At 56.5% G+C, this 26,057-nt stretch overlaps 2 protein-coding genes and 2 pseudogenes across 2 annotated transcripts, besides 12 other annotated features; all 4 read left to right on the forward strand.

Moving 5' to 3' along the window:
* Positions 1 to 527: a sequence feature (heterozygous, Esmeraldo-like haplotype).
* On the forward strand, positions 1 to 1,155 carry Tc00.1047053508325.20 (annotated as a pseudogene; the record flags this gene model as incomplete).
* Positions 528 to 1,706: a sequence feature (areas merged during assembly that could not be assigned to a particular haplotype. This can correspond to areas where the two haplotypes were merged or to regions with more than two copies in the genome that were merged during assembly.).
* Positions 1,707 to 2,297: a sequence feature (heterozygous, non-Esmeraldo-like haplotype).
* Positions 2,298 to 20,007: a sequence feature (areas not merged during assembly with more than two copies in the genome that could not be assigned to a particular haplotype).
* Tc00.1047053508325.30 (dispersed gene family protein 1 (DGF-1), putative) lies at positions 2,821 to 13,218 on the forward strand (the record flags this gene model as incomplete). Its single annotated transcript, XM_815036.1, has 1 exon — positions 2,821 to 13,218. One exon carries the CDS (start codon positions 2,821 to 2,823, stop codon positions 13,216 to 13,218), a length of 10,398 nt encoding a protein of 3,465 aa, XP_820129.1.
* Positions 7,682 to 7,731: a microsatellite.
* Positions 16,825 to 19,623, forward strand: Tc00.1047053508325.60 (retrotransposon hot spot (RHS) protein, putative; the record flags this gene model as incomplete). Its single annotated transcript, XM_815037.1, has 1 exon — positions 16,825 to 19,623. One exon carries the CDS (start codon positions 16,825 to 16,827, stop codon positions 19,621 to 19,623), a length of 2,799 nt encoding a protein of 932 aa, XP_820130.1.
* Positions 20,008 to 20,638: a sequence feature (haploid, Esmeraldo-like haplotype).
* Positions 20,639 to 21,443: a sequence feature (heterozygous, Esmeraldo-like haplotype).
* Positions 21,444 to 23,156: a sequence feature (areas not merged during assembly with more than two copies in the genome that could not be assigned to a particular haplotype).
* Positions 23,157 to 23,255: a sequence feature (heterozygous, non-Esmeraldo-like haplotype).
* Positions 23,256 to 24,136: a sequence feature (areas merged during assembly that could not be assigned to a particular haplotype. This can correspond to areas where the two haplotypes were merged or to regions with more than two copies in the genome that were merged during assembly.).
* Positions 23,704 to 25,860, forward strand: Tc00.1047053508325.80 (annotated as a pseudogene).
* Positions 24,137 to 24,396: a sequence feature (heterozygous, non-Esmeraldo-like haplotype).
* Positions 24,397 to 26,057: part of a sequence feature (areas not merged during assembly with more than two copies in the genome that could not be assigned to a particular haplotype) that runs on past the window's edge.

The raw sequence follows: 26,057 nt of genomic DNA on the forward strand, positions 1-26,057 counted from the left end.
TCTTCTGTCTACTTGTTTGCCTCCTCTTGAATGGGGCATGCTTGTGGTGACACCACCAGAGACAAAAATATATGGACACTGGGCGAGCGGAAGGAGAGCCGCACGAATTGTGGTGGATTGTCCTGACGAAAGCGACGCGGAGGCAATGTGCGCTTGGATGAAGCGTGATCAGCCCGTGCAGCAGCAAGCGGAATGCTGGGGCGAGGTGAGGGGCCAAATGGATGCAGCGGGACCGCTTCTTCGCGACATCTTTGGTAAGCGTCATTGTACTGCACGGATTGAGAAGTGTCACAGCGTTGGGGCCGGGACGAACTCCTCGAGAAGCAGGTGTTACTTTGGTTTTGGAATATCCAAAACATGGGATGATAATACGGCGCTCGAATGTGTTGCGAAGATTGTCCGAGTACGGGGAGAGCGCAATGGTGAGTCGCCTTTTAATGCACCGATATCTGCCCACCTCGGAAGCAAAATATTATGCAGTTTGGCGAAGTTAATGCGGCTGAATGATTTGATTTTGATCGTATGGAGGCTCAAGGATTATCTCATATCCGAAAACTTTGGGAAGTGCTCCGTGTTTGCGTTTTTGAATGGGGTTTTCTTGGCTGCAATAAGGCGCAAACTGAAGGAGCTGAGGCCACCAACACGACGTCTACCACACCGCTGTGCGCTGGAGGTGTATTCGCAGGAGCGCCCCACCAGGCACTATTTTTTGCCGTCGATGGAACACCGTTACATGAAGATTGATGTAGAGCGCGGGGTGCTTTACATAACGGAGGTCGAAGGCTTTCCGCTGGAGGACGCTTTTTCTTCATGAAGTCCAATCCGAGGACGCTGGTCGGGCTGCGGATGACTACGGCGGGTGTGCATCACACGACAGCCAGCACCGTGGGGCAGTTTACGGAGCATTTGGCGGAATATTTTAATGGTTGGGAGGAGTTATCCCGAGACATGTCGTGGGAGATGATTTATGTGCAGCACGCAGACAGCACGCCGATGAATGACTGGCAGGGATGTGATGTCTTCAATACCAATAGTGTGAGCGAGGAGGAAGACCAGCAAATTGCGACTTTCTGGTACGAAAAGGTGCGCCAGTACCAAGTGTCAATATCATCGGAAGACGCCAGAGGAGACGCAGCTCTCCGAAGTGAGGAATAACCACAGAAATGGGAAAACAAATTAGGGAGTGAAGGGAGTGTTTGATTTCTGGCAAAAAACATTGGGGCTGTTTTATACATTTGGATGCTTTTCTGTGGATGCGAGGCGTACTGGGAGAATTGCTCCGTTATGGAAGAATCATTGTGTCCGGCGGTATTGCAGCATGACTGCATTTTCCAATTCCATTTATTGTGTTCTAGGGCCCATCATTGACGGAAGCATCTGTAGTGGATGGACGAAGGATAAGTTGTACCGAGGAAATAGTGCACTCAGTGTGGCGGCAGTGGCATTTTGGCATCGCATCATGGTGGATGAGGATCCACCTCTGCGTGTGGCTGGTGGGGCGGGAGCGCGCTCCGTGTGCGTTGTGTGGCGGCTGCGGGGACGCGGCGGTCGTGGGTCACTCGTCCTTGTCCATGGCGGTTGCCTGTTTGCGTTGTGTGCCTTCCTGTTGTGGATGGCCGAACCCTCCCATGCGCGGTCTGGCGGCGTTGTCACTGTGTGTGCGTTGGGCTCCGCCGTGACTCGCCGTGTTGCTGCTCTTTTCGCTGGGCCACGGTCCTCCGTGTCGTTCCTTCCGGATTGTCTCGTGTCCTGCACTTTGTGTGGGTGATGTGCTCCGCACCCCGGTCGCGTGTCTGATGTATGGCTGCTGTTGCTGTCTTCTCCACCTCACGCACGCAGGCACGCTAGGGAGGAAAACAAACGCGAATCGCTACTGTGCACTCCTAAATGACCAACAGCACACACACCGTCCACACATATATATTTGTATGCTCTTACGTGTTGCTGCTGTCAATGCACCCCGCACACACAAACGTCGCCGCGTGACTGGATCCAGCGGAAGGAGGTGGTAAAGAAGGAAGGGATAGTGTGCAGCAGAGGGTTAACATTTCCCGGCGTGTGTTTACTTCCGCGGTGCTGCTCCTCCTCGTTTTGATGATGTGCTGCGGCGTCTGTGGGGGGAGCGGGTAGGTGTGAGGGAGTGAGGGTGAGTGGCTGCCGATCCCGCTTTGCAAATTTGGACTCTCCACACACGTGGTTTCTCTCGACAGCCTCTTGCGGGTTTCAGGCCGTGGAGTGGGAGAGGATATGAAGGGTTTGCTTTGATCAGGAGGAGGATGAGTGGAACAATTCCCTTTTGTGGCCTTTTTGGTGTTGTTGGCAGCAGGTACGAGAAACATAAATGTGAGCAATTATAGGATGAGGTTTTGATGCTGTTCCGTGTATACTGCTCAATTGCCTTCACTTCACAACAAATCCGCTGTGCGATTTGGTGCGGTTCCGGCCGATGAGGGGAAGGCGATGGTGTCACTGGCGTGGTTGCTTCTGCGCGTCTTTGTGTCGGTGGTTGTGCTGTGGCGTGGGTTGTCTGTGACCGGATTCCTCTGCGTGCCACTGTGTTTGGTTACTGTTGTTGCTGCCTTTTCCTTTTCTGACCGTGCAGTTAGAGATAATTAGGATTGATCAGCACAACTATCGTTTCAAGGTGTTAGGAATTAATTGCAGCAGTAGGATTATTAGTAGTAGTGGGATAGCGATCTGGCGGAATTGTTTATCTGGATTTGCCATCCGTAGGAAGGGATTTATTAGGCAGGAGGTACGGTCGACGGTGCGAGTGCGACACGCCACGACAGCCCTTTTGGTACCTGTCTGGGTCGGTGGATGTGGTCTGCGGTGGGTGCGTGTCCGCGCAGCCGGCATCGTGTGCAGTGCAGGGCCATTGCGGCTGTGCGTGCGGCGCTGCTTGTTGTGTTGGCTCTGGTTGCGGCGGCGGCGTGGATGCCCGCGGTGCAAGCGGTGGTGCTGCGACTGCGGGGCGGTACGGTGGACAGAGCCATCACGGTTGGCCGCGCCGTGGGCACGGTGCTGATGGACGGCGTGTCCATCACGAACGGCGTGGCTGTGGTGTTCGACGTTTCGGCGATGCTCCCCGGCGCGCTGCTTATCGAATTGAGGAACTGCGTGTGCGACGGCGGTGCGCAGATCTACGTGCGGGGCCACAGCGGCGAGCCGGCGAGTGACCGGAGCCTGGAGGTGAGCGTGAGCGGGCTGTCAGGCGGCTACTGCTCGCTCGTGTTTGTGCACAACCTGCCGGCACACACGAACGTGACGGTCCGCGACTCGACGATTGTGACGCCGGGACCGATGCGCTACTCGCAGCTGAGCGGGCTGACGGACGCGGTGGCGTCGCCGCTTGTGCTGCACGCGATTTCGCTGTTGCAGACGCAGCTGCGTGTGAGCAACACTGTGCTGAGGTCGTTGCAGGCGGGCGGGTCGGCGGTGCACGTTGGCGGCGGTGTGGACCTGCTGTCGAGCGCGGTGGTGCTTGACGGCGTGTTGCTGGAGGCGTCGGGCGGTCCGACCGTGTCCGCGATTCATGTGTCATCCTCGTCGCGTCTCAGCTTGCGGAGCCACTCGGTGTTCTCCGTGACGAACGTCTCGGTTGTGAGCAGCGGCGGCGGCATTGTGCTTGGCGAGCGCCTCGCGGTGTTTGACTCGGTGCTGCGCTTAGTTGGAGTTGAGGGGTCTGTTGCGTCGTCGCTGGTGTGCTGCGGCGGTGGGACGGTGGGTGCCGGCGGGTGGATGGAGCTGCACGACGTGTGGGCGGTGGGCGAGGCGTCGTCTTTGGCGTCGCTGTCGGGGGTGACGCTGGGCGGCGGTGCCGTGTCGATTGCGCGCTGCGCTGCCACCGGCGCGACGCTTGTCTCCGGGCTGACGATCACGAGCGGCGTCGTGTCTGTGCAGTGCAACCGTGCCGGCGGCCGGGTGCTGCAGAGCAGCGGCGACTATCGCATGGCCGGCCTGCCCTCCGTGAGCGTGGTGCCGTGCGACGGTTGTGCGGCTGCGCTGGCGTGCTTTGATGCGCTGACGGCGTCGTTCACCAACTGCGTGTGCAGCTGCCGTGCCGGCGGCGTGGGCGAGGCGTGTCTGCCGTTCGACGTGCCGCCTGCGAGGGCCGGCGGTGGTGGCGGTGCGCAGGGCTGCGTGAGTGGCGTGACGCTGACGGAGTCCGTGACGGTTGGCGGTGGGCGTGCGACGGCGTGCTTCGACTCGGTGGTGTTCAGCGGGCCGATCACTGTGGCGGTGGACCTGCGCTTGATGGATGCGTTCGCTGACGCGCTGAACGTGACGCTGCGCCACTGCGTGCTTGCGGGCGGTGCGCAGCTGCGGATTGGTGGCCTCAGCGAGAGCACGGCACGCCTGATGCCGCACGCCCTCGTCAACATGACGAATGTGACGTCGCTGGAGGGCACGATCGTGCTGCATGGCGCGATGCCGCTGCACTCGAGAGTGCTGCTGGCGAACTCAACGCTGCGCGCGACGGTTGGCGGGTCGCAGTACGTGCCGACGACCCCTGGCTTTGAGGGATTTCGGTGCGGCCCCGCGCTTGTCCTGGACGGCGTCCGGCTTCTGTCGACGCGGTTTGTCATGACGCGGTCGACGCTGGTGTGTGGCGGGGGCTTGTGCACTGCGATTTTTGTGGAGCACGGCCTCGGTGCGAAACTGTCCAGCGCCTTCTACATGGACAACTGCGTCGTTGTGTCGCAGACGCACGTGATGTACGCCCTTGCATCGGACCTGCGTGTCACCGGCGGCTCTGTGCTCTCTTTACAGAACAGCTCGTGGAGTGCGCCGAGCAGAGAATACTACGAAGGTGCGTGTGTGCTTAAGGATGTTGTTGTGGACAGCGGCAGCGTGCTGCAGATTGTTTCCAGCACTTTTCGTTCCGGTTTTGCCATGCTCATGGCAAAGACGTTGACCGTGACTGACGGCAGCTGGCTGGTGCACCGCGACAACGAGTTCCACACCGCCTACGTTGTGTACGTGGCCAAGGAAAATGGCGTGGCGTTTCGCGACGGGAGTGTGTGGTCGATACTTGACAACAACTTCACGTACGGCTCGTACTCGTCAACCATCGCACACATGACAAGCAACTGGTCACTGCCATCCGACTCGCACCCGATCATCTACGGCGTCTGCAACGAGGCAAGGGGCTCACCTGTGACGAATTACGAGTACGACCTGAATATTGGAGTGCCCGTGACAGTGTTGGACTGTGGCGCGTGCACCGTGGACGCCGTGTGCTTTGCAGCGAGGACGAGGAGCATCAGCGGCTGTGAGTGTGTGTGTGCTGCTGGCGGCTACGGTGACGCGTGTCTGCCAGCTGCGGTTCCGGACGGCCTTGGGCCGCTCCCGCTCCCCGATGCGAAGGACACGGAGGTCCGCTGCGTGCACGGTGGTACTATCAGCTCCGTGGACGATCTTGATCCCGGTGTGCGTGGTCTGTGCTTTGTCAACGTGACCTTCACCGCCGCGATCGTGCTGGACCTGTATAACTTTAACGCACCACAGCAGACACTCAACATCACGCTGCTGCAGTGCGTCCTCGTGGGCCTGTTGATCAGAGGGAGTGGTGCGCGCGTGCACGTGAAAGTGACATCCTCGATGTTGGATTCTGGCGCATTGGTGTTTGAGGGCGATTTTGGCGTGAGCTCCCAGATACTGGTGGCGGGCAATAAGATTGTGACGATGTCGTCTTACGCCATTTTATTTTTGGAGTTTTTTCTTGGGGTGACCTCGACGCTGCAGCTGCTTGACAATTTCATCGAAGGAAGTAGTTACGCGGTCTATTTTTCCGATGCTGCTGTTCTTGATGGTGGCGGGGTCATTGTGAATGGCAATACGCTGAGGGCAACGGAGGGGGGTAACGGTTTGGAATCATCCGTTTGCGTTTACGCTGTTGTGAAGAACGGCGGCTACATTGACGTGGAGAACAACACGATGAGCGCGGTCCATGGCGTTTATCTTTACGGGGACACCACCGTGAGCTCCGCGGGGCTGCTGCGAGTGGCGGACTGCATCTTTGTTGAAAGCACGGATGTTTTTGATTCCGCGCTGGTGTATTTGGACGGCTCTGTGGCACTCGAGGGAGGTGCGCAGTGGCGTTTGGAGGGCAACAACGTGAGTGCAGCCTCGGTACTACGTATAGCACATTCTCAGCACAAAATTGAGGTTTTGGGCAGCGGCACCACCGTGGTGTTTGCACACAACCGTCAGGTGGACTCGAGTAAAGATTTTGCGAAAATTCTTCCATGGAGCACGATTGTCGCGTCACCCGCGCGGTTGGTCGTTGGGTGCAACCTGCAGGGCGAGAAGGAGGTGTCGTACGACGATGTGTTTCCGGAGAACGTGGTGGTGTTCAGGTGTGGCACATGCAACGACGACGCGGCGTGCTACATGCCCGGGACGGACTTTGTGGACCGCGGCTCGTGCTCGTGCAGCTGCAAGGACGGATGGCATGGCGCGTCGTGTCTTCCCTTCGAGGTGCCCGACACGGTTGTGCCGCCCGCAGCGGAGAGAGCCGTCGACGGCGACACGAGCTGCGTGGTGAACCAGACGCTGACGAGCCTCACGCTGAACATGTGGAAGACGCACCACTGCTACGCGGGTGTGACATTCAGCGGCATGGGTGCTACACTAACTTTTTTCTTCAACAGTATGCCGCTGCATCTCCCCATCAACATCACGCTCACTGGGTGCAGATTCCGTGAGGGTGCCGCGCTGCAGTTTTTTGGGGGTGCTGAGGTGGCCGAGTCATCCGGCGTCCTGATCCGCGTGAGCCAGACGGTGATGCGGTCCTCTGTTGTTGCTTTTGCACTCGCCCTCCCGCAGTACTGTGACATCGCCGTCACGGAGGTTGACGCCGTGCAGTCCTCTGAGTTCTACTTGTCGGACACTGTGAGCAGCGCGTTGAGCGTCGTGCTTCTGCGGAACGTTTTGTTGAGTGCTTCTTCGCTGTTGGTCAGCAACGTCAAGGTGCATGCAACGAAGCACGATGCGTATGGTTTGTACTCGATCGGGACACTGAGGCTGGTAGGTGGCAGCTCGCTGTATGTGCGGTACTGCAGCTTTGATGGATACAAACACATTCTGCACTTGAATACCCTCAGTGTTCGTGATCACTCTGTTTTTGCGCTGCTCAACAATACGATGGCCACCGGGACAAGCTTTCTGTTCCAGTACTCTCGATTCAGCGTTTCGGATCACAGCGTGCTGCGCGTGGTGGGGAACAGCGGCTCCGTGTCCTGCGCCGTCTATGCATACAACTTGTGGACTGTTGAGCGGTCAAGCTGGTTGGATTGGCGCGACAACGAAGTGGAAATGGGTGCGATGTTTCACGACGCTGGGTCCGCTTTTGTGAGCATTGACGGCAGCAGTGTGGTGAGGCTGAAGGGATGCAAGATGGGCTCGACGGGGTTGTCGGTGCCTCTGCTATCGCAGGCTGAGGCCGGCTACCGTTTTTTTGCTGGGTGTCTGACGGTCGCAGGACGTGTGGTGACGACGGCGGCAGAGCTGGAACTGAACGGCGTCACCAACGTGACGACGGTTGCCACTTGCGGGGAGTGCACGAAGGATGGCGACTGCTTTGCTCCGCTGACGACGGCGATCAGCGACTGCAAGTGCCGGTGCGCTGCTGGAGGGCACGGCGATGTGTGCGTCCCGGCGCCTGTGCCTGCTGGTTCGCCACCGCCACCGCCACCATCCACGCCGCCACTGCCGCCATCGCCGCCGATTGGTGAGTGCATCAGCGACATGGTGTACCCCGAGGTTGCGCAGTCTGTGGGCGGCGGGCTGTCGTGGCTGTGCTACCGCAACGTGACGTTCAGCGGGGGTGGCATGAGCCTGACGGTGCTGATAGGGGCGATGACGGGCGACGTGGTGAATGTCACGTTCGATGGATGCACGTGGAGGGACGGTGCCGTGCTGCTGTTGTTGGGCAACGCGTACGCCGCTGTTGGGTCGCTGAACATCGTCGTCACCGGCAACACGTTCCGTGACGCGCTGCTCAGCCCGGAGGGTGGGTTTCCACCGCACACGAACATCTCGATCAGCGGGAACCGCTTCACTGTCACGAGGCTGATCCCTCGGTCGGGTTTGGACCTTAGGAGGCCGTCGTGTGTTGCGATGAATGAGCTGGTGATTAGCAACAACTCCGCGGTGGTGCTGAGCGGCAATGTGTTTCAGAGCGTGAGGGCATCGTCAAGCGCCATTCGCGTTTTCAGATCTGCGGTGAGGGTGTCGTGGGGCTCTGTGTTTGCGGTGATAGGCAACGCGTTTAATATGGCTGGCGGTGACGGTACGCTGATATATCTTGAGGGGTCTAGCCAGTCTTCGTCGCTGAGTGTACTGAACAACTCTGCCGTGGTGATCCGAGGCAACGTTGTGACGACTCCGGTGCAGTACGTCATGTTATTTCCTTGGGAATTACATGTGGAGTCCCGGTCAGCGGTTGTGTTTCAGGGCAACGACATGCAGGGAAGCTCGATTGTGTTCTTTCCAAGCTACTCCCCAAAAATTTACTACAACTCCTGGCTGCAGTTGAGCGGCAACCTCTGCCGTGAATCCCCATCGGAAGCCTTTGCTTTTTTTAACCCCAAGGTGAATCTCCGCGACTCCACGTTGTCTGTTTTTGGCAACCGATTTATTTCCAGCACGGTCACGCCGACAGCGCTATGGATATTCACAGGGTCCAGCGATCTCACAAACGGAGCTATTGTGGCCGCGTGCAACAGTGTGAACGGCGAGGAGGGGGTGGAATACAGCATCCCGTCCGTGTACAATGCCACCTTCCTGACCTGCAGCGGCCCATGCGCCCTTGCGGCGTCGTGTTTCCCTGCGTACACGACGACGGCCTCGAGTGATGGCTGCGCCTGCACGTGTGCGGAGGGCGGCCACGGCGATGCGTGTCTGCCCGTTGCTGTCCCCGAGCCACCGAGCACCGACGGCGCCGACTTGTGCGTGCGGGACGTGCGTGTGGATGTGGAGGTGAACGCCGGTCTCGGGACGTCGGTGGTGTGCTACGTTGGTGTGGCCTTTGCGGCGGACGTCGTGGTGGACGTGGAGTCGATGTCAGGGAGCGTGCGCAACGTGACGCTGGCGAACTGCACGTTTGTGGGCAGAGCGAGCCTGTACGTTGTCGGGTGGCTGTCCGACCCGCCTGCCGGCGAGCGCGCCGATGTGTTGATCAGCGGGCTTGAGTCGCGCTCCGGCGGCGGCGTGTTGGTGTCGAACCGATTTCCGCCGGGCTCGCGCGTCACTGTGGTGGACTCGGTGCTGATCGCAGATGCGCGTATTGCGTACCGCGATGCGTACGATCCTGGCGATGCCTCCGCGTGCCTTGTGCTGCACAAGGTGAATCTGACGGGGAGCGTGCTGACCATCACGCGCACGCATGTAGCGGCGGTGTTCCGTGACTCTGTTGGCGTGCTGTTTGTTGGCGGCGTGGCGCTGTCGTCGCGCGGTGCGCTGTACGTGGACGGGCTGTCGGTGCAGACGGCGCTGGGACAGTGCGTGTCGGTGGAGGGCGGCGTTGCGGCCTGTGGCGGCTCCGTGGTGGCGTTTGTTGACAGCGACTTCCTGCTGTGCGAGCACGCGGTGTCTGTGCGTGGGGCTGTGAGCGTGTCGGGCTCCGCTGTTGCGCTTGTGCGGAGCGACTTTTTGTCGACGGAGGACTACGCGGTGGCGTTTTATTCGACAGTGAGCCTTGCCGGCGGGTCGATGCTGCTGGTGAAGGGCAACGTGCACGACGGCGTCTCGAGGGAGATGCTCTACGCTGCTGGCGCCGTGATCGTTTCTGGGAGCACGCTGAGCTTTGTGCGCAACCGAGCGCTGCTGCCACGGATGCTGTCGGTGAGCCTGTCGCTTGCGGCTGGGGCGCATTTGAGGGTGGCGTGCAACGACGCTGGTGGACGTGTCCTGTCGACGGTGGAGGAGTACGCAGCCGCTGGTTTTGGCGACGCTGGGAGCATCGACGTTGCTGGGTGCGACGCCTGCGACAGGGACACGCACTGCTACGCGCCCGGGACGGCGTCGGCGAGCATGAGGAACGGTGTGTGCGTGTGCGTGTGCGGCAGCGGCGGGTACGGCGAGGCGTGCGTGCCTGTGGGAGCTCCCGCACTGCCCCCTGCTGCGGGCACTGCGTCGAGTGTGTTCGTCCGCGAGGGCGTGACGGTGCGGTCGGTGTTCGTTGTGCCTGCCGGTGCGAGTGAGGTGACGCTGCGCCACGTTGTGCTGGACGGCGTGAGTCCTGTGCTCTACGTGCCGTGGATGGCGCGGGACGGCGTGCGGATTGTTGTGCAGAACGTGTCGCTGCTGAACGGCGCCGTGCTGTACGTGATGGGCGGTGGAGGGTTGCAAGGTGCGGGGGAGGCGGGGAGCGACGAGAGCGGGCCGGTGGAGCTGTCCGTGTGCGATGTGGAGGCGCTGAACGGTGCGCTTGTGCTGACCGGCACGTTTCCCGCGGGGTCCGCGCTGACGGTGACCGACTCCCTGCTGGTTGCCGCGAGGTCGACGCCGCTTGTGTATCTTCTCGGCTCGCAGTCCTCGCCGTACGCACCGGTGCTGGTGCTTTCGGGCCTGCGGCTTGTGCGGTCCGTGCTGGTTGTGTCCGGCGTGGCCCTCGTGACCGTGATGACTGGTGGACGGACGGTGGTGGTGGACGGCGCCGTGCTGGAGCTTGTCGGTGGCGGTGTCGCGCTGGACGCGGCTGTGTTCGGTGGCGAATATGCGTTGTATGCGAGTGCGCGCGTGGTGGCGTTGTGGGGCGCTGTGCTGCGCGTGTCGGGGAGCCAGGTGTACGCCGCGCATGGATTGGTGTTTGACAGCGGGGTGGAGGCCAACGTGTCCGCCGTCGTAGTGAACGACAACGCCGGTGCGCTGACCGATGGCGCGCTGCTGGTGCTGCGGGGGTCGGCGTCGTTTGTGTCCGGGTCGTGGCTGTCGGTGCGCGGCAACAGCATCAGCGGCAGGCTTCTGTCGGTGCCGTCGTACCCGCGCAGTGCCGACCTCGTGCGGAGCACGCTGACGCTCCACGGGAACGCCGTCAGCGGGCCTGTCGTGATGGACGGCACCGTTGCGCTTGGGGGCGCCGGCGGGAAGTTCGTTGTGGGGTGCCTGACGCTCAACGGGCAGGCGCTGCAGCCGATGGACTACAGGTCCGCCGGCATCATCGGGGAATTCCGCCCCGTGGCGTGTGGCGTGTGCGACGCCGACGTGCACTGCTTTGGTGCTGCGACGAGGGCGATGTCGGGGTCGTGCGGCTGCTGCTGTGCTGAGGGCGGGTACGGGCGCGACTGCCTGCCGGTGTACCTGCCGCACGTGGAAGGATGCAACCGCACTCCCGCCAAGCCACTGCTGAGCCACACGGCGACGCTGACGGAGACGCGCAGCGTGAAGCCGACGTGGACTTCAACGGGGACGCCGAGCCTGAGCACAACGCACTACAGTCCGACGCGGTACGGGCCGACGGAGACGCTGCAGGTGACGGGAACGGTGGCGCTGTCGCCCACGCGGACCCCGACGGCGTCGGTGAGTAGCACGCTGTGGTGGAGCGACGTGGCGTGCCCGACGCTTGCCGTGACGACGACGGCGGCTGGTGGGAGCCTGACGCAGAGCGACATTCGCGGCGGTGGGAGCGCCGTCCCGACACGGCTGATGGTGGCGCTGCCGCCGCCGTTTCGGTGGGCACGTGACCCGCAGCTCGGCACGCACCTGAGCTTTGTGCCGGTGTCGACGGCGCAGCCGAGCGGGTTTGGCGGTCCGTGGGGAGCGATGCTGAGCAACGCGACGTGGGTGCGCAACGCGACGAATCCGTCCACCGTCCTGGAGCTGGCTGTGCCCGTGCACCGCGGTTACTTCATTGCTGCCGACGAGACGATATTCATTCGCTGCGACGCTGCGGCGGTGTCTGGCGGCTGCAAGGGTGTGCTGCTTGGGTCCTTCACGATCAGGTCGAACACGCTGCCCGCCGCTGCCAGCGCCCTCTCGGCGGTCACCGGCGTTGTTGCGGGTGCGGCGGCTGTTGCGGTGGTGGTGACCGGCGGGCTGGCCTCCATTCTGGAGATGCAGGCGCTCGGCGTGTTCGCGAGGATGTCATGCACCTCGGCACAGGAACGTGCGAGCACCGTTGCGTTGCCGTACTTCCTCTCGGTGTTCGCTGGCCTTGACCCGCTGTGGATGGTGGTGGGCAACGCGCTGCTCGCTGCTGTGTTCGGATGCGTGCACTGCGGTGTGACGGCGGCCTTCCAGCGGTGGCGCGGCGTGGACGCGGCGAGTGCGTGGGCGGCGATGCGCTTCCCGAGCCTGACGTACGTTGTGGCGCACGCGATGCACCTTGGCATCTTCTTCGGCTCCGTGTTCGCACTGGCATTGCCCGGCGCCCGCGTGCAGCACCGCGTGATTGGTGTCGTTGGGGTGCTGTACGGTGTGGCGTTCCCTGCTGGCGTGTGCTACTTTATTGCTCGCCACACGGGCGCGAGCTTCACGAAGTACTGGCAGTTTTCGAGAAAGCCGCTTCATGAGCGCCTGCTGTACCCCGTAGGGTATTGGCACCCCGCGGCGCAGCAGCGGATGTACGGCGGCATGCTGACGAACATGAGGGGCAGTTACGTGTACTGGTGCGTGTTCCAGCTGTCGGTGCTGTGTGTGGTGGGCCTGATTGCGGCTGTGCATCCGCCTGCGGAAGGATGCCACGTCCAGTACTTCTGCATGGCTGCTGTGCTGCTTGCGGGCGCTGGCGTGGTTGCCTTCACGAACATGATGCGCTCGGCCTTCCTGACGGTGACGCACACTGCGAGCTTTGTACTCCTTGCGGCGCTGTGCCTGGTCAGCGCGGCCAACCACCTTGCGCCGAGCGACGGCGGTGCGAGGACGTACGTGGCTATCGTGCTGCTGCTGACCACTGTGCTGCTTGCGATCACTGTGTACAGCACGGTTGTGTGGTACGCGGAGGACCGCCATTGGCAGGAGCTGCGCGAGCCGCAGCGTGGTGGACTGGAGGCGCTGCTGCGCGATGGCGAGGAGAACGACGAAGAGATACAAAAGCCCCACGACATGACGTCATCGTCGTACGCCTCAGGCACCACCGTTGCGTCGTCGTACCGACCACCTGCAGCGCCGTTGCAGCCCATGGCCGGTGACACCCGCTCAGACGCACTGAGCCTGCTGGACCGTGCATCCAGTGCGAGCTGCAGCGTTAATTATGCCCCTCTGGAGAGGTAAGGATGGTTTGCTTGGCGAAAAATTTAGCGCAGTTTCTCCTTTTGGGGGTGTAAAGGCTCCGCCACTCAACAGCACCGTTGCGCGTCGAGAATGCACAAAGCCCCTCGCAGATGCGGCATAACGTGGATGCTTCTGCTAGGCATCTTCTTTCTTTTGATTATTCATAGATTGATTGGGCGATTGATTTGGTGTTCTTATTTTATTTTATTGATTTTCGACGAAAACGGGTTATCGAGCTATCACGCTAGCCCGGGGCGGATGCGTAACGGGTGTGTGTGCGTGTGTTTTGCGCCCGCCGCTGCAGCACCGAGTATGGGGGCTGGTGCTCTCTCTCTTTCATATCTGTACTCTGTAATGAGTACGTGCTTGACGACGGTGCTGGTGTGCGGGCCATAGGATGCATTCTGGAAAACGTTAGGAAAAACAATCGATGAAGCCCTTCTGTGACGCGTCACCTCCTGGAGGTTGTGAGTGTGCGTTGTTGGCTGACATGAGGGAGGGCGTGGGGGCCACGGCTGTGCAGCTGCGCAGCCACCCATCGTACTCCGCATCGACAGCGTCATTGATTGTTGGTTTGTTTCTATTTTTTGTGCGGGTGCCTGCAGTGACTCTCTCTCTCCTGTTCCACGATGACTGTGTGGGAGGGCATGCCAGTCGCTTTTTATGCTTCTGATACTGTGTAGAAAGAACAACAAGAGAAAGAACGAAGAATTATGCGGAATGATGTATTACTTTGCGTACATGTATAGAGGTCGGTGTATTCCCGTGGATTAGTTATTTATTTCTCTTTTTTCTTTCTTTTTTTCCTTTCTTTTGCGTTGCTCCACACGCGTCTCAGTGTTTGCTTTAGTACGGCCACACACGGGTAGCTTGAGTCGCAGTTGTTTCTTTGTAGTTGACGCCATTTTCTGTTGGACGCCAACGCGGCCACTTTTGTCAAACATCTACTTTCCACAGCATGCTGCCTGATATTTTGGAGTCGTCCCAGGTGTAACGCCGGCGCCACCGCCGTGGCACTCATGGGAAGTAAGATGGGACGCGGGACAGCGAAAGATATTGCGCTGCACATGTGTCTGCTGCATTAGTTCTGTTGGGGAGGTTTCAATTTAGAAAAAGAGGGATGAACATTGCGCGTTGCTTTGGCTTGGAGGAGTTATTACCTTTTTATTATTATTCTTATTGTTGGTATGATCTCTGGTTCCCACCCGTGTCTGCCCCGATTGCCTCCCCTGAGTGGAGCTGCGCGACGGCCATCCTCCTGTTGCTTACAGGAGGAAAAACACATTGCGAGCGACGAAACCACACGTCATGCATGTGGCGTCCAGGGAGGTACATATTTGAGGTGGAGTGCACGTATGTGGATGTTATTTGCGAAGAAACGTGGGTTGACTGCCCAACCGTCACTCCTTTTCTGGAGAGTGTGCTCTTATTTTATTTTGTTATTGTCTTTTGTTCCAGGGCACGGCGGGATTGGGGAGCACCGTCCCACGAAAGGTCTTGCGCACATACATACTCTGATGCCACTGTCGCCCTCGAATTCGTGTGCAAAACCCAAATTTTAGCTGTCTTCTGCATCGGCGCAATTATTTGTTTATCAACTGACGCCATTCTTTCCGGCGTGTCATTTTGATTGGATTGTGTGGGATTGCTCGCCAAGGCCATCAAACAAAACAGGCTGAAGATTTCACGTATTTCAATTTCATCTTGCGCGCAGGTATTTTTCACATGTTCTGTTGGTGTGCACTCAATTAGCGAGGTGTCCGGAAATACGCGTGCGTGGAATTTGTCCTGCCATGTGAAATGCGGGCAACACCGAGGGGCTGCCACTTTGACTCCGCAGAGTTGTTGTGTCTTTTTGGGGGGTTGGCTGAGAAATTCCATGCAGCCTGCTACTGCTGGTGTGTTTTTAAATGTTGACACTCCATGCGAATAATGTGCTTCATCGAGTGAGGGGGATGATTGGGTTTGTGTGCACTCTGATTCTGTTTGCCACTTTTTGCGGAGCACGCAACACTTGAGTGGTGGGAAAATGGAGCGGGGCGATGCATGGCTGCGTCTCGCCCATTGTTCACTGCACGATGGTGCGGTGCGCATTGCGGTGCTGACTCTGCGATGTGACTGCGGTCTCCTGCGCGGCAATGGCGGTGGGTGGAGGAGAGTGTTGACCCGCGGCGGGACGATGGGATCGTGTTTTCTTTTTATTTTTCTTTTGTGAAGGTGTGCACTTATTTTTGGTGTCGGTAATGGGGCAAACGGACAGAAAAAATGGATAAAATAGAAAATGACGTTAATGTGGCGGTGTTGGGGTTGATTGCACGCCTCGTGTTGCTGCGGGGGCGGGGGGCCTTGACTGTTTCACCGACAGGCGTTGCAGTGCGGCTGCATGGCGCACCGACCACCGGGCCGCGCGAGTGCCACGCCCAACGCCATTGGGACTGCGGGACGAAACAGCCGCGAGTGTCCTTTGGAGCCAGCGGCACCTGCTGGCCGCAGTTGGGCGGTGCGAATGGAATGCTTCACTGCACGGGTGTTGTGATGGCGCCTTGCAGTAGCTCCAGTGATGGTTCCGACGCTGCGACCCACATAAGAGTGGAGGGAACGCAGCAACCGCAGTGGACTCTTGAAAGTTAGCGGCATAAAGTACTGCTGGAGGGAAATGAACGCATCCGAAAAGTGAGGCTGAATGATTTACTTTGTAATTATATTGGCGGTAGGGGCGTCGTGGAATTCTATAGGAACATCTATATGCGGGGGTTTTTCTATTAGCTCCACGAAGTTCATCCAAGACGAAGTGTTATTGAGCACAATAAAGACATCGCCGTCATACCAAGAGCTTAAAAAGGAGCGTGAGGATATGCACGTGCTATTGGAGGCTTCAAATAAGCTTGGAGAAGAAAATATATTGTCACTCTCAGGCAATGGAGGGAATATGAAAGAAGGTATACGGTCACTCCTCTTGCAAGGGCACAAATAAACACAGCCTACTCTTATTTACTGAGAGAAGAGAGGCGGGAGGAGGAAGAAAGGGCAAGGAGAAAACGACAAGAACTGGGAATTGCTGTTTCCTCTGCGTACTGGTGATGCGGTGTTTAAAGGAAGATTTCGTGTCAAGGAAATGAAGCTGAATGACTTTCTTACAATGGAATTGGACGGCAAGGGCGCTTTGGACACCAAACGGGATGTCTTGCTGGAGGAGCTTTTAAAGGTTTCCGAGAAGTATATCCGCGATGCGGGAGTATTGGGCGAAATACAGGCATCAAATCATTACAAGAGGATGGAGAGGGCTGTGAGGGAGGAAATGGATATGGAAGAGGATTTAAGCAGGCTTTACAAAAATGGTGTGTACAATCTACTGAAGTGTTTGGTGGCTAATGCATTGTTTTGTTTCTCGTGTGTTGGTTGCGTTGGCTTTATTTTATGCTGAAATGTACTTGTTTTTTTGTGTTGCGCCACTGAGCTCAATATGTAGTCTACACCGTGTGGATAAGTCTTTTTCTGCGTCTTTCAGTCATTTCCGTGCGTATTTTCTTTTTTCCTTATTCCCCTTTTGATTGTTCGTTAGTATTCAGCTTTAAGTCAACCCAACTAAGAAAACAAGGAGAAACAATGCCTGGAAATCAAGCGTCTGCTGTGCCGCAGGGAGATATTCAGAGGAGAGCAAGGCCGGAGTCTGAGGGTGACACAGATCAACCCGCTGCGACTCGCAGAAGAGTGGAGGAGGTGCGGCAACCACAGTGGACCATGAGCAGCACCGTAAAGGACATCCTGCTGGAGGGAAGCACTAACAGGACCAAAATGAAGCTGAACGATTTCCTTCGGAATTATGTTGGCGAGGAGTGGGTTGTGGACACCAATGAGAACGTCACGATGCAGGAGTTTTTTCAGGATCCCGAGACGTTTATCCAAAACAAAAGGTTGTTACGCACAATAACGGCATTGCCGTCATACCAATTGCTGGAGGCTATTAATAAGCTTCATCACGAGGGTGTGTTCTTTCTCGAGCAATGGAGGGACTATGAAGGAAAGAATACAATCACTCCTTTTCCAAAGGGAAAGCTAAACGCAGTTCTCACTCAGGTACAGAGAGAAAGACGTGAGGCAGAGGAAAGGCTAAGCCGTGAAGCAGAAGAAAGGCTAAGCCGTGAAGCAGAAGAAAGGCTAAGCCGTGAAGCAGAAGAAAGGCTAAGCCGTGAAGAAGAAGAAAGGCGAAGACGAGCGCAAGAAATGAAATTTACCATTTTTACTACGATCGAAGATGTACTGTTCAGAGGGGGATTTCGCTACAAGGAAATGAACCTTAATGATTTTCTTCTGCTGAGATTTGGCGGAAAGGGCGTTGTGGACACAAATGAGAATGTCTTGCTGGAAGAGTTTCTTAAGGAACCGGCGAGGTATATCCATGATGCGGGAGTACTGGGCGAAATACGGGCAACAGGTGCTTATGCGAGGATGCAGGGCGCTGTAAGGGAGGAAATGGATAAGGAAGAAGATATAAAGAAGCTTCAATATAATCATGTAAGTACTCTGCTGGGGTGGCTAGTAGCTGCTCCGGAGGTAAAAGAAATTGTTCATGGCATCACTGAAAGTTTTTTGGATACAGCCCTTGAGGAGGTGAGGAACTCAATGAGGATGAGTGCAGCGATGAAACTGGAGGGATTGTACGAGTCTGTGTACAATGCGAGGTGGAGCCATTTGGTGGAAGTTCCTGGCGGCGAGGGGACCGGACTGGAAGTGAAGAAGGGGAAATCGAAACAGTCATGGACGTACAGGGCAGTTGGCCAAACTCTTGAAAAGGATGACGGTGCAGAGCAATCCGGTGCAGAGCGTCTCAGGCTGATGGTGCTCACCTCGGACAAGGGGTGGCCGTGCTCGTGGAATCGGAAGGGGGTGGAATCCACTCGTGACTGCTACGTGAACTGTGAGGTGGATCGAGTGTGGCAGATCGTCAAAAAGGATCTAACCGCGTGGTTCAGCAGTCACGGTGAGGCTGGCTTTAGGCCTCAGCGGCGTGTGTTGACTGGGACGCCCGGGATCGGGAAGTCGATGAATGCCGGCTCGTACCTCCTCTCTCAGCTGCTGCACTGCGATGCGGAGAAACTCCCAATGGTTGCGTACTTTATTGAGGATCGAAAATTCCTGTTTGACAAGACCATCAAGACGGTGTCGACATACATGAGCGACTCCAGTAATGCGTCTGTTGTGAGGAGTCTGTCTGACCGTGGGATGAAGGGGTATATTATTTACGATGTGGCAGAGCCGGATGATGCACCGTCTGGTGATTTGGCTCCCAGGGGATGGGGCATGGTTTTGTTGTCACCCCCACTCGAGAGGAACTACAAAGAATGGGTGAAGCGGAGCGATGCCACAAAAATAGTTATGAATTGCCCTGGTGAAAGCGATGTGAAGGCGATGTGCGTTTGGATGAGGCGCCATCAGCCCGTGCGGGAGCAAGCGGAGTACTGGCAGGTGGTGAAGGGCCAAATGGATGAAGTGGGACCTATTCCACGTTATATCTTTGACGAGCGAAAGTATGATAATTGGGTTCAACGGTGTCACAAGACCGTCGATGAGGCGACCTCTTCTGTAATCTTGCAATACACTGGTTTGGGATGTGGTGAATCCTGGGATCGTATGAAGGTGCTCTACTGGCTTGCGAGGGTTGTCCGAGTACGAGGTGAAAATTCCGGTTCTGAATTTTTTTTCAATTTACCGTTGTCTGCTCACCTCGGAAATAAAACATTATTCAAGTCAGCGAAGTTAATGCAGCAGCATGATTTTAATTTACTCATATCGGGGCTGACGGATTATCTCATATCAGAAAATTTTGGAAGGTGCACCGTGTTTGCATTTTTGAATGGATCTTTTGTGCGTGCAATAGAACGCAGACTGAGGGAGCTGAGGCCATCACCACAACGTCAGTCCCACCGCTGTGCGCTGGCGGTGTACTCACAGGAGCACTCCGCCAGGCACCATGTCTTATCGCCACTGGAACGCTTTTCTGAGAGGATTGATTTGGAGTGCGGGGTGCTGTACGTAACGGAGGTGGAAAACTTTCCGCTGGTGGACGGCTTTTTCTTTTTGGACTCAAATCCAATGACGCTGGTTGGGCTGCGGATGGCTACGGCGGGTGCGCACCACACCACCTCCAGCACTGTGAGGCAGTTCACTGAGTGCCTGGCGGCATATTTTAATGGTTGGGAGGAGTTATCCCGAGACATGTCGTGGGAGATTATTTATATGGAGCACGCAGACAGCACGCCGATGAATGGCTGGCAGGGATGTGATGTCGTCGATTCCAATAATGTGAGCGGCGCGGACAACAATGAAATTGCGGCGTTCTGGAACGAAAAGGTGCGCCAGTACCAAGTGTCAATATCATCCGAAGACGCCCCAAGAAGGCATTAGAATTGAGGAGTAATCAAAGGAATAAATACGAAAACAAATTAGGGAATTGTGGGGGTAGTTTGAGTTCTGGTAACAAATATTGGGGCTTGTTTCATATGGTTGGATGCCTGTGTGTGCATACAGTGCAGATGCAGCAGCATCAGGTGGCAGCATCAAACACGGATGCGGAAAATGTCCAACGCGAGCGATCGTAACATTGAACGAAGAAGAAATTATTTGGGGAACGGGGTAGTTTGGTTTCTGGTAGAAAAACATTGCGGGTTGTTTCATACATGTGGATTTCTGTGTGTGCATACGAGGCATAGTGGGGAAATTGCTCTGTTATGAGAGAATGATTATGGCTGGCGGTGATGAAGTATTACTACGTTGTTCATTTCCTCTTATTTTTTTTGTTCTAAGGCCCATCATTAAACGAAGCATCTTTAAGGGATGGACGACGACCAAGTTCTTTTGTGGAAACAGTGCGCTCCGTGTGACTGCTTGGAGTGGGGCGCCGTATTCAATTGAGGGTGGAATGGCTTCCTTGTGCCTGCGTCATCGTTGCTTCCCCTTGCGATTTCATGCTTGACTGCCTCATCGCGGCGCCAGGGCCAATTGCTCCGTATTGTCGGGGAGGCCAGGAGCCAGCATTGTTTCCCTCACGGGGTTGTTGTTTTTGTTGGCGCAGGGCTGACGGCATCGACCAGCGTCCGGACCAGCCGCGTCGTGCTGGGGCACATTTTAAACACCAAGAGGTCTGGGGGCACGCGTTGCCGCAGCGCGGGCCATGTAGTTGAAAAAACACGGGGGAGGACAACAGAGGCACAACTGTGCGTGCTGTAGCAAGTCGGCACTGATGCTCTTTTACTTTGTCGGCACTGGAAACTGAGAGGGTGCGCCCTGCGCCTGTTGCCATGCACTCTCATAGCCACGTTTTGAATGGAGCGTGTTGTTGTTTCTCTGAAGCGGGCTCCGTGTGCCAACGCGACAGGGAAACACGGTTGGCGGTGGCAGGAGTTCTTCCCGGAACGGCACCGGAGTGCCGGGTTCCCGGAGTCGGTCGCTCGCCGAGGTGGGGACGGCTCTCAGGGATTGTTTTGAGGCTGCTTCTCAATGCCGTTGTTGTTGTTGACGGCAAATCGCTGATGGAAGAGCGAGAGATAGTGCGCTGTCGTGTGATGGCTCGTGGGCCCTGGCTCAGCCGGCCACCTCAACGTGGTGCCAGGGTCTAGTACTCTTACTAGAGAGGAAGCTAAGCGCCTGCTGTTCATGCTTCAAACCCGATGAGTAGTTGTTACTTAGTTTTACGGGCCGGAAGGGCAGATGTTGGAGCCATTTACATGGCTGCCCGCGGAGTAAGGTTATTTTTGCTGCTGAATTCCATCGTACGCTTACCGGAGCTGCACATTTGAGGTGTAGTTACTACGACTGGTAAGAGAAGAAAAAAAAACGTTTATAGTTCCACTGGTTGGAGCGATGCATGTGTGTTTGCCTTGCGGATGTGGTGTTTTGGATCCCTATTTCACGCTGTTCGGTGGTGCAGCGGTGAGTGGAGAAGTGATGCAGTCACGAGCTGCACGGGCGTGGTGGACACGGTTATGCGAGCCTGTGGAGGATCCGAGCAAATCAAAGTGTACTATGCGGTTTGGGTCTACAAGGAAGGAAGAGGCACCGGGCAGCTGAGGGGAGTTGCAATGCACGCGGCTGCAGAAGATGACATGCGTTGCTGAGTTCCCGTTGACCGTCACTTTGGGGGCTTTTTCTCGAGGCCGTGAATCCTTTATAATTTATTTGGAGGTGCTTGGTGACGCTAGTTGTGGAAGGCTTTTTCATTTCATACGAGGATGGCACACAGGAGACAAGGACGAAAGAGAGCGACGCCTCGCCAAAAGAGCGGCTGCTGGAACGTTGGCAGGACTCGGGATTGTCTGCACGGCCAGCTGCTTGCCCTCTGCAGGATGTTTCTTGAGGCGTTCATTGGCGCGGGAGTGAGGTGCACACAAGGGTAGGCACCGCAACAACCGTGCCATTACTTCTCCGTTGCACGAATGACACGACGCACATCAGGCATGGCAGGTGACGTCCCCTGCGAACCTCCTCCCACCGCCTCTTCTGTTTCACATCTTGGCATTTTCTGCGCTCTGAAAACCGCTCCCATTGGCCGTCTTCTGTGACACGAGAGCCGCTTGTATTCCTTTCTACCGCATTGCAGAGTCGTGAGGAGGGCTTGAGGCTGCGTTGAGGAGCCGTGTGGTCTCTGCGAGCATTTCCTCTGTTTTTTATAGGTGTTTGCGTTTGGATTACCGAAACGCACCTTGAGTGCCTGCGTTAGAGGCACACATAAATGAGAGGCAAACGTGTTTGTGGAGGTGCAGGAGGGCCACGCCATTGGGAGGAGGAAGAGTGAATGGGTGGGTGGGTGGTGTCTGTGGCCCACATGTGGTGCCTGACTGGTGATTCGCGTTGTTTGGTGTTATTATCATTTGCATTCACAAGGGATGGCTTTGGCTGCAGCACCCACGAGCTCTTCTGTCGTTGACTGAGGTTTCTCTAGTGCTGCTTCTCCCAACTCTCTTACTGTGTCTGTGTGTTGTATGATAGTGAGCATGGCTCTTCTTCCGTGCTGTGCATTTGCTGCGCAAGCGGCAGATGGTCTGTGTGAAATATGTGATGATTTGCGGCATTTTGTTGGATTGTGCTTTGATGTTTGCCGCGGGGTGACAGCCAGATTGGAGTCGTTGCTTTTTCTTTACTGTGACCACGTGCGGTGTTTATGGGAGGCCTCTCGGGGAAGCGCCAGCCGACATTCTTGTGAAGCCCAGGCATGATGCCACACTGCTTATTGACGTGGAATGAGTTGAGGGTTTTGCATATTAGCTCCTGTGCACTTGCCGTGGTGCTCCTCATGCACAGCCCATGGAGATGACTGGTTGGGAATTGTCAATGGGCTTTTTGTTGAGTCGAGGGGCGCATAGCGTTTTGCTCGCTCATTGAGAGCCCGGGGGTCACGGATGATGCATGGGGCAGGCAGAACCTCGTGCATGGCGTAAGGAGGAGACTAAGGGCTGGTTGTTTGATTGTTAGCGACGAGTCCTGTCTCACTGCTTGGAGGGGGCTGTCGTTCGCTGGAGCAATTAGTTTTGTGTGTCCAGACGCCGCTTGCGCCGAGTAGCGGGGTGCCGTGTTGGTGTGTGCGGCGGCATCATGCGGGGCGGCTGCGTGGCGTTTACGGACTGTGTGGCTGTGGGTTGATGCATGTGGCGGGAGGCGTGTCTGAGGAGAATCTGTGAAAGGAGGAGCGAAATGCGTTTGGCGGTGCTGCTGTTCGAAGTGCGAGGGAGGAAGAAACACAAGTGATTTCTGACATGCCGGTAAGTGTGCCACGGCCACCGATGAGTTCTCAGGGAGAGGGACAGGAGGGAGGGAGGACGGAGACTGTGCGCATCCGCTGCGATGTGTGGTGCGACAGGATGCGATTGCCATTGTGAAGGATGTGACGGCCGTCACGCGTGCAGCAGAGCGTCACCTGCATCTTTTTTTCTGCCGAGCTTGCTGGTGCCGCGAGGAGGTGCAGGTGACCTCTCATCATTGGGCTGCTGAGGCCGTTTTTCCTCTCTGCTCGGCGGGAGAAGCAACTCTTCTTGCAGGCGCTGTGCTGTTCTGCATCGATACTCCCCACGGGGTGTCACGCAGACGTGTCGTTGCAGTGCCACTCGCATTGTGGTTTTATTTTCACTAATTGGCTTAGTGTGCAGTGCAACGCTCGTACCCCTCACTGCACACGTGGCCCCCTCTCATTTTTCTTTTTTTTGCAGGGCCATTGCCCGCGGTTCCCAACTGGAAGGCTGCTCGCTTTTTAAATACTTTATATTTATTTATGCTGTTGGGGGTACTGGGGAGTAATGGCTGCGGGGATGGTGCCACTCACTGTGGATGGGTGACGGTGTGTGCTGTTGTTGTGCTGCCTTTCTTCCGCTGTTGTTTGTTGCTCCCCTCCAAGAAGGAAGTTAATCCCAAGCGCGAATCGCTACTGTGAAATTATAAGGCACTGAAAGGACCAACAACAGCACACACACACCGCCCACACACATATTTATATTTATATGCTCTCACGTGTTGCTGCAGTGAAGGCAACCCGCACACACAACCGTCGCCGCGTGACCGGATTCACCGGAAGGAGGAGGGAAGGAAGAGAGAGTGAGCCGCAGAGGCCCAACATGTCCCGGCGTGTGTTTACTTCTGCGGTGCTGCTTCTCCTTGTCTTGATGATGTGCTGCGGCAGTGGAGGTGCACACGCTGTGGAGAGCAAGCCAGGGGGTGTGCAGCTGCCTCAATGGGTCGATATTTATCTGCCAGAGAAGACGCAGGTGTTGCCAAAAGGTGGGAAGGTGGAGTGATGGATTCGTTTACTTCACCCTCTCTTATCCGTGCTGGTGGAGTGATGGCTGTGCTTGCTGAGGGTTCCATGCCACATGTTTTTTCCGGTGGTAAAAAATACAGGTTGTTAAATCTGATGTTGTTGCGGTGTACGTCAATTCTTCGTGGGGTTTGTTGTCTCTTGCCGCTGAGGTCGATAATGGCACATTGAGGGTGCACACCGTGCTTGGTACAACGGATGAAATGGGAAGTGTGAGTACTGTGTCCAGTCCTAAAAGCGTTTCGCGGGGCAATAAGGTTTTTCTAATTGCGGGAAGCCAAAAACTGCACTGTAAGAACGCGAAGGAGAGTGTGCTGGGTGACTTGGATATTCAACTGGTTGTAGGAGAGGCGACGCAGTCCCCGGACGGCAAGCAGAGTGGAATGATCAAATGGGGTGATCCAAAACCGCTGTTAAAAAAGGAAGCCCTACAGACTGAGGATAAAGTCAATTATTTTTTCCCCGGTGCTGGCTCTGGTGTTCTGATGGAGAATGGCATGCTTGTGTTTCCTGTGGAGGGAGTAAAGATGATAAATCTGTCTCCATGATCGTCTATTCGACGGACAACGGCAGCAGTTGGGTGCTCTCTGAGGGCATGTCCCCTGCGGACTGTCTTGAACCCCTCGTCACCGAATGGGAGGGATCATTTCCCATGATTGTTGATTGTGAACGTTCCCAGAGGGTGTACGAGTCGCGTGACATGGGGGAAAAGGTGGACGGAGGCTGTTGGGACACTCCCAGGCGTGTGGTTCAAGTCACGACCAAGAGCTCCCTGAGACGAAAAGTTGCATTTGGAAGCCCCCATCACCGCGACCATTGATGGAAGGAAGGTCATGCTGTACATTCAGAGAGGGTACCCCACGCAGGAGCAAAAGGACAAGGCGCTCTGCCCTTGGGTCACGGACAACAACCGCACGCTTCACATTGGACCGGTTTCTGTGGACAGTGTTATGAATAAGACGTTTGACAACACCCTGCTGTACTCGGATGGTAATTTGTACATTGCACAGGAGAATTATATGGCGACGCACAGGGGCATTCCACTTGCCCGCCTGACGGAGGAGCTGAAGACGATCAAGTCCGTCCTCAGTACTTGGGCACAGTTGGACGCCTCCTTCTCCGCTTCGTCCACACCCACGGCTGGTCTGGTTGGATTCCTGTCCAATTCGGCCAATGGTGAGACGTGGATCGACGGTTACCGTTGCGTGAATGCATCCGTGACGAAGGCAGCGAAGGTCAAAAATGGTTTCAAGTTCATGGGGCCTGGATCCATGGCAACATGGCCCGTGAACAGCCGGGAGGATAACAGACAGTACAGCTTTGTGAACCACAGATTCACCCTTGTGGCGACGGTGACCATTCACCAGGTTGCGAAGGGGAGCACTCCTCTGCTGGGTGCGAGTCTGAGGGGCAATAAGAGGACGAAGATCATTGGGCTGTCGTACAGCATGAATAAAACGTGGGAGACAGTGTTCGACGGCACAAAGACAGCAAAGGACACCACTTGGGAGCCGGGGAAAGAACACCAGGTGGCGCTCATGCTTCAGGACGGCAACAAGGGCTCTGTGTACGTGGATGGTGTGATTGTGGGGAGCTCAGAGAATATAACGAAACTTGGGGCGCTGGGACATGAAATCACACAATTCTACATTGGGGGCGACGAGGGAGACATCAACAGCAGCGATGTGACGGTGACGAACGTCTTTCTGTACAACCGCACACTGAGTGTCGATGAACTAAAACTGGTCAGGAAAAGCGACGCCAAAAAAGGTAAAGGTGACGGCTCCATGCGTGGGGGCTTGTCGCAGTTGCTGCTGTGCGGCTTTTTAGCCCTTTACTGAGGAATCGCAGTGAGGACTTCCTGCTTCCAGCGGGAACATATGCGTCTGGCCACGCACTCTTTTAAATAATTGCCACTTTTTGTGAACACTTTGTTTTGACCATTTTATTTTACATCCCCTTCGCTGCGCAGAGCTCTTCCTCCATGTGGAAGCATGCTCTCCCCAGCGCCAGCACCGCGTTTTTTCGTGTTTTTTTT

Source organism: Trypanosoma cruzi, genomic scaffold (genome assembly GCF_000209065.1).
Source record: "Trypanosoma cruzi strain CL Brener 1047053516775 genomic scaffold, whole genome shotgun sequence".
In the NCBI taxonomy this organism is placed as follows: Eukaryota; Euglenozoa; class Kinetoplastea; order Trypanosomatida; family Trypanosomatidae; genus Trypanosoma; species Trypanosoma cruzi.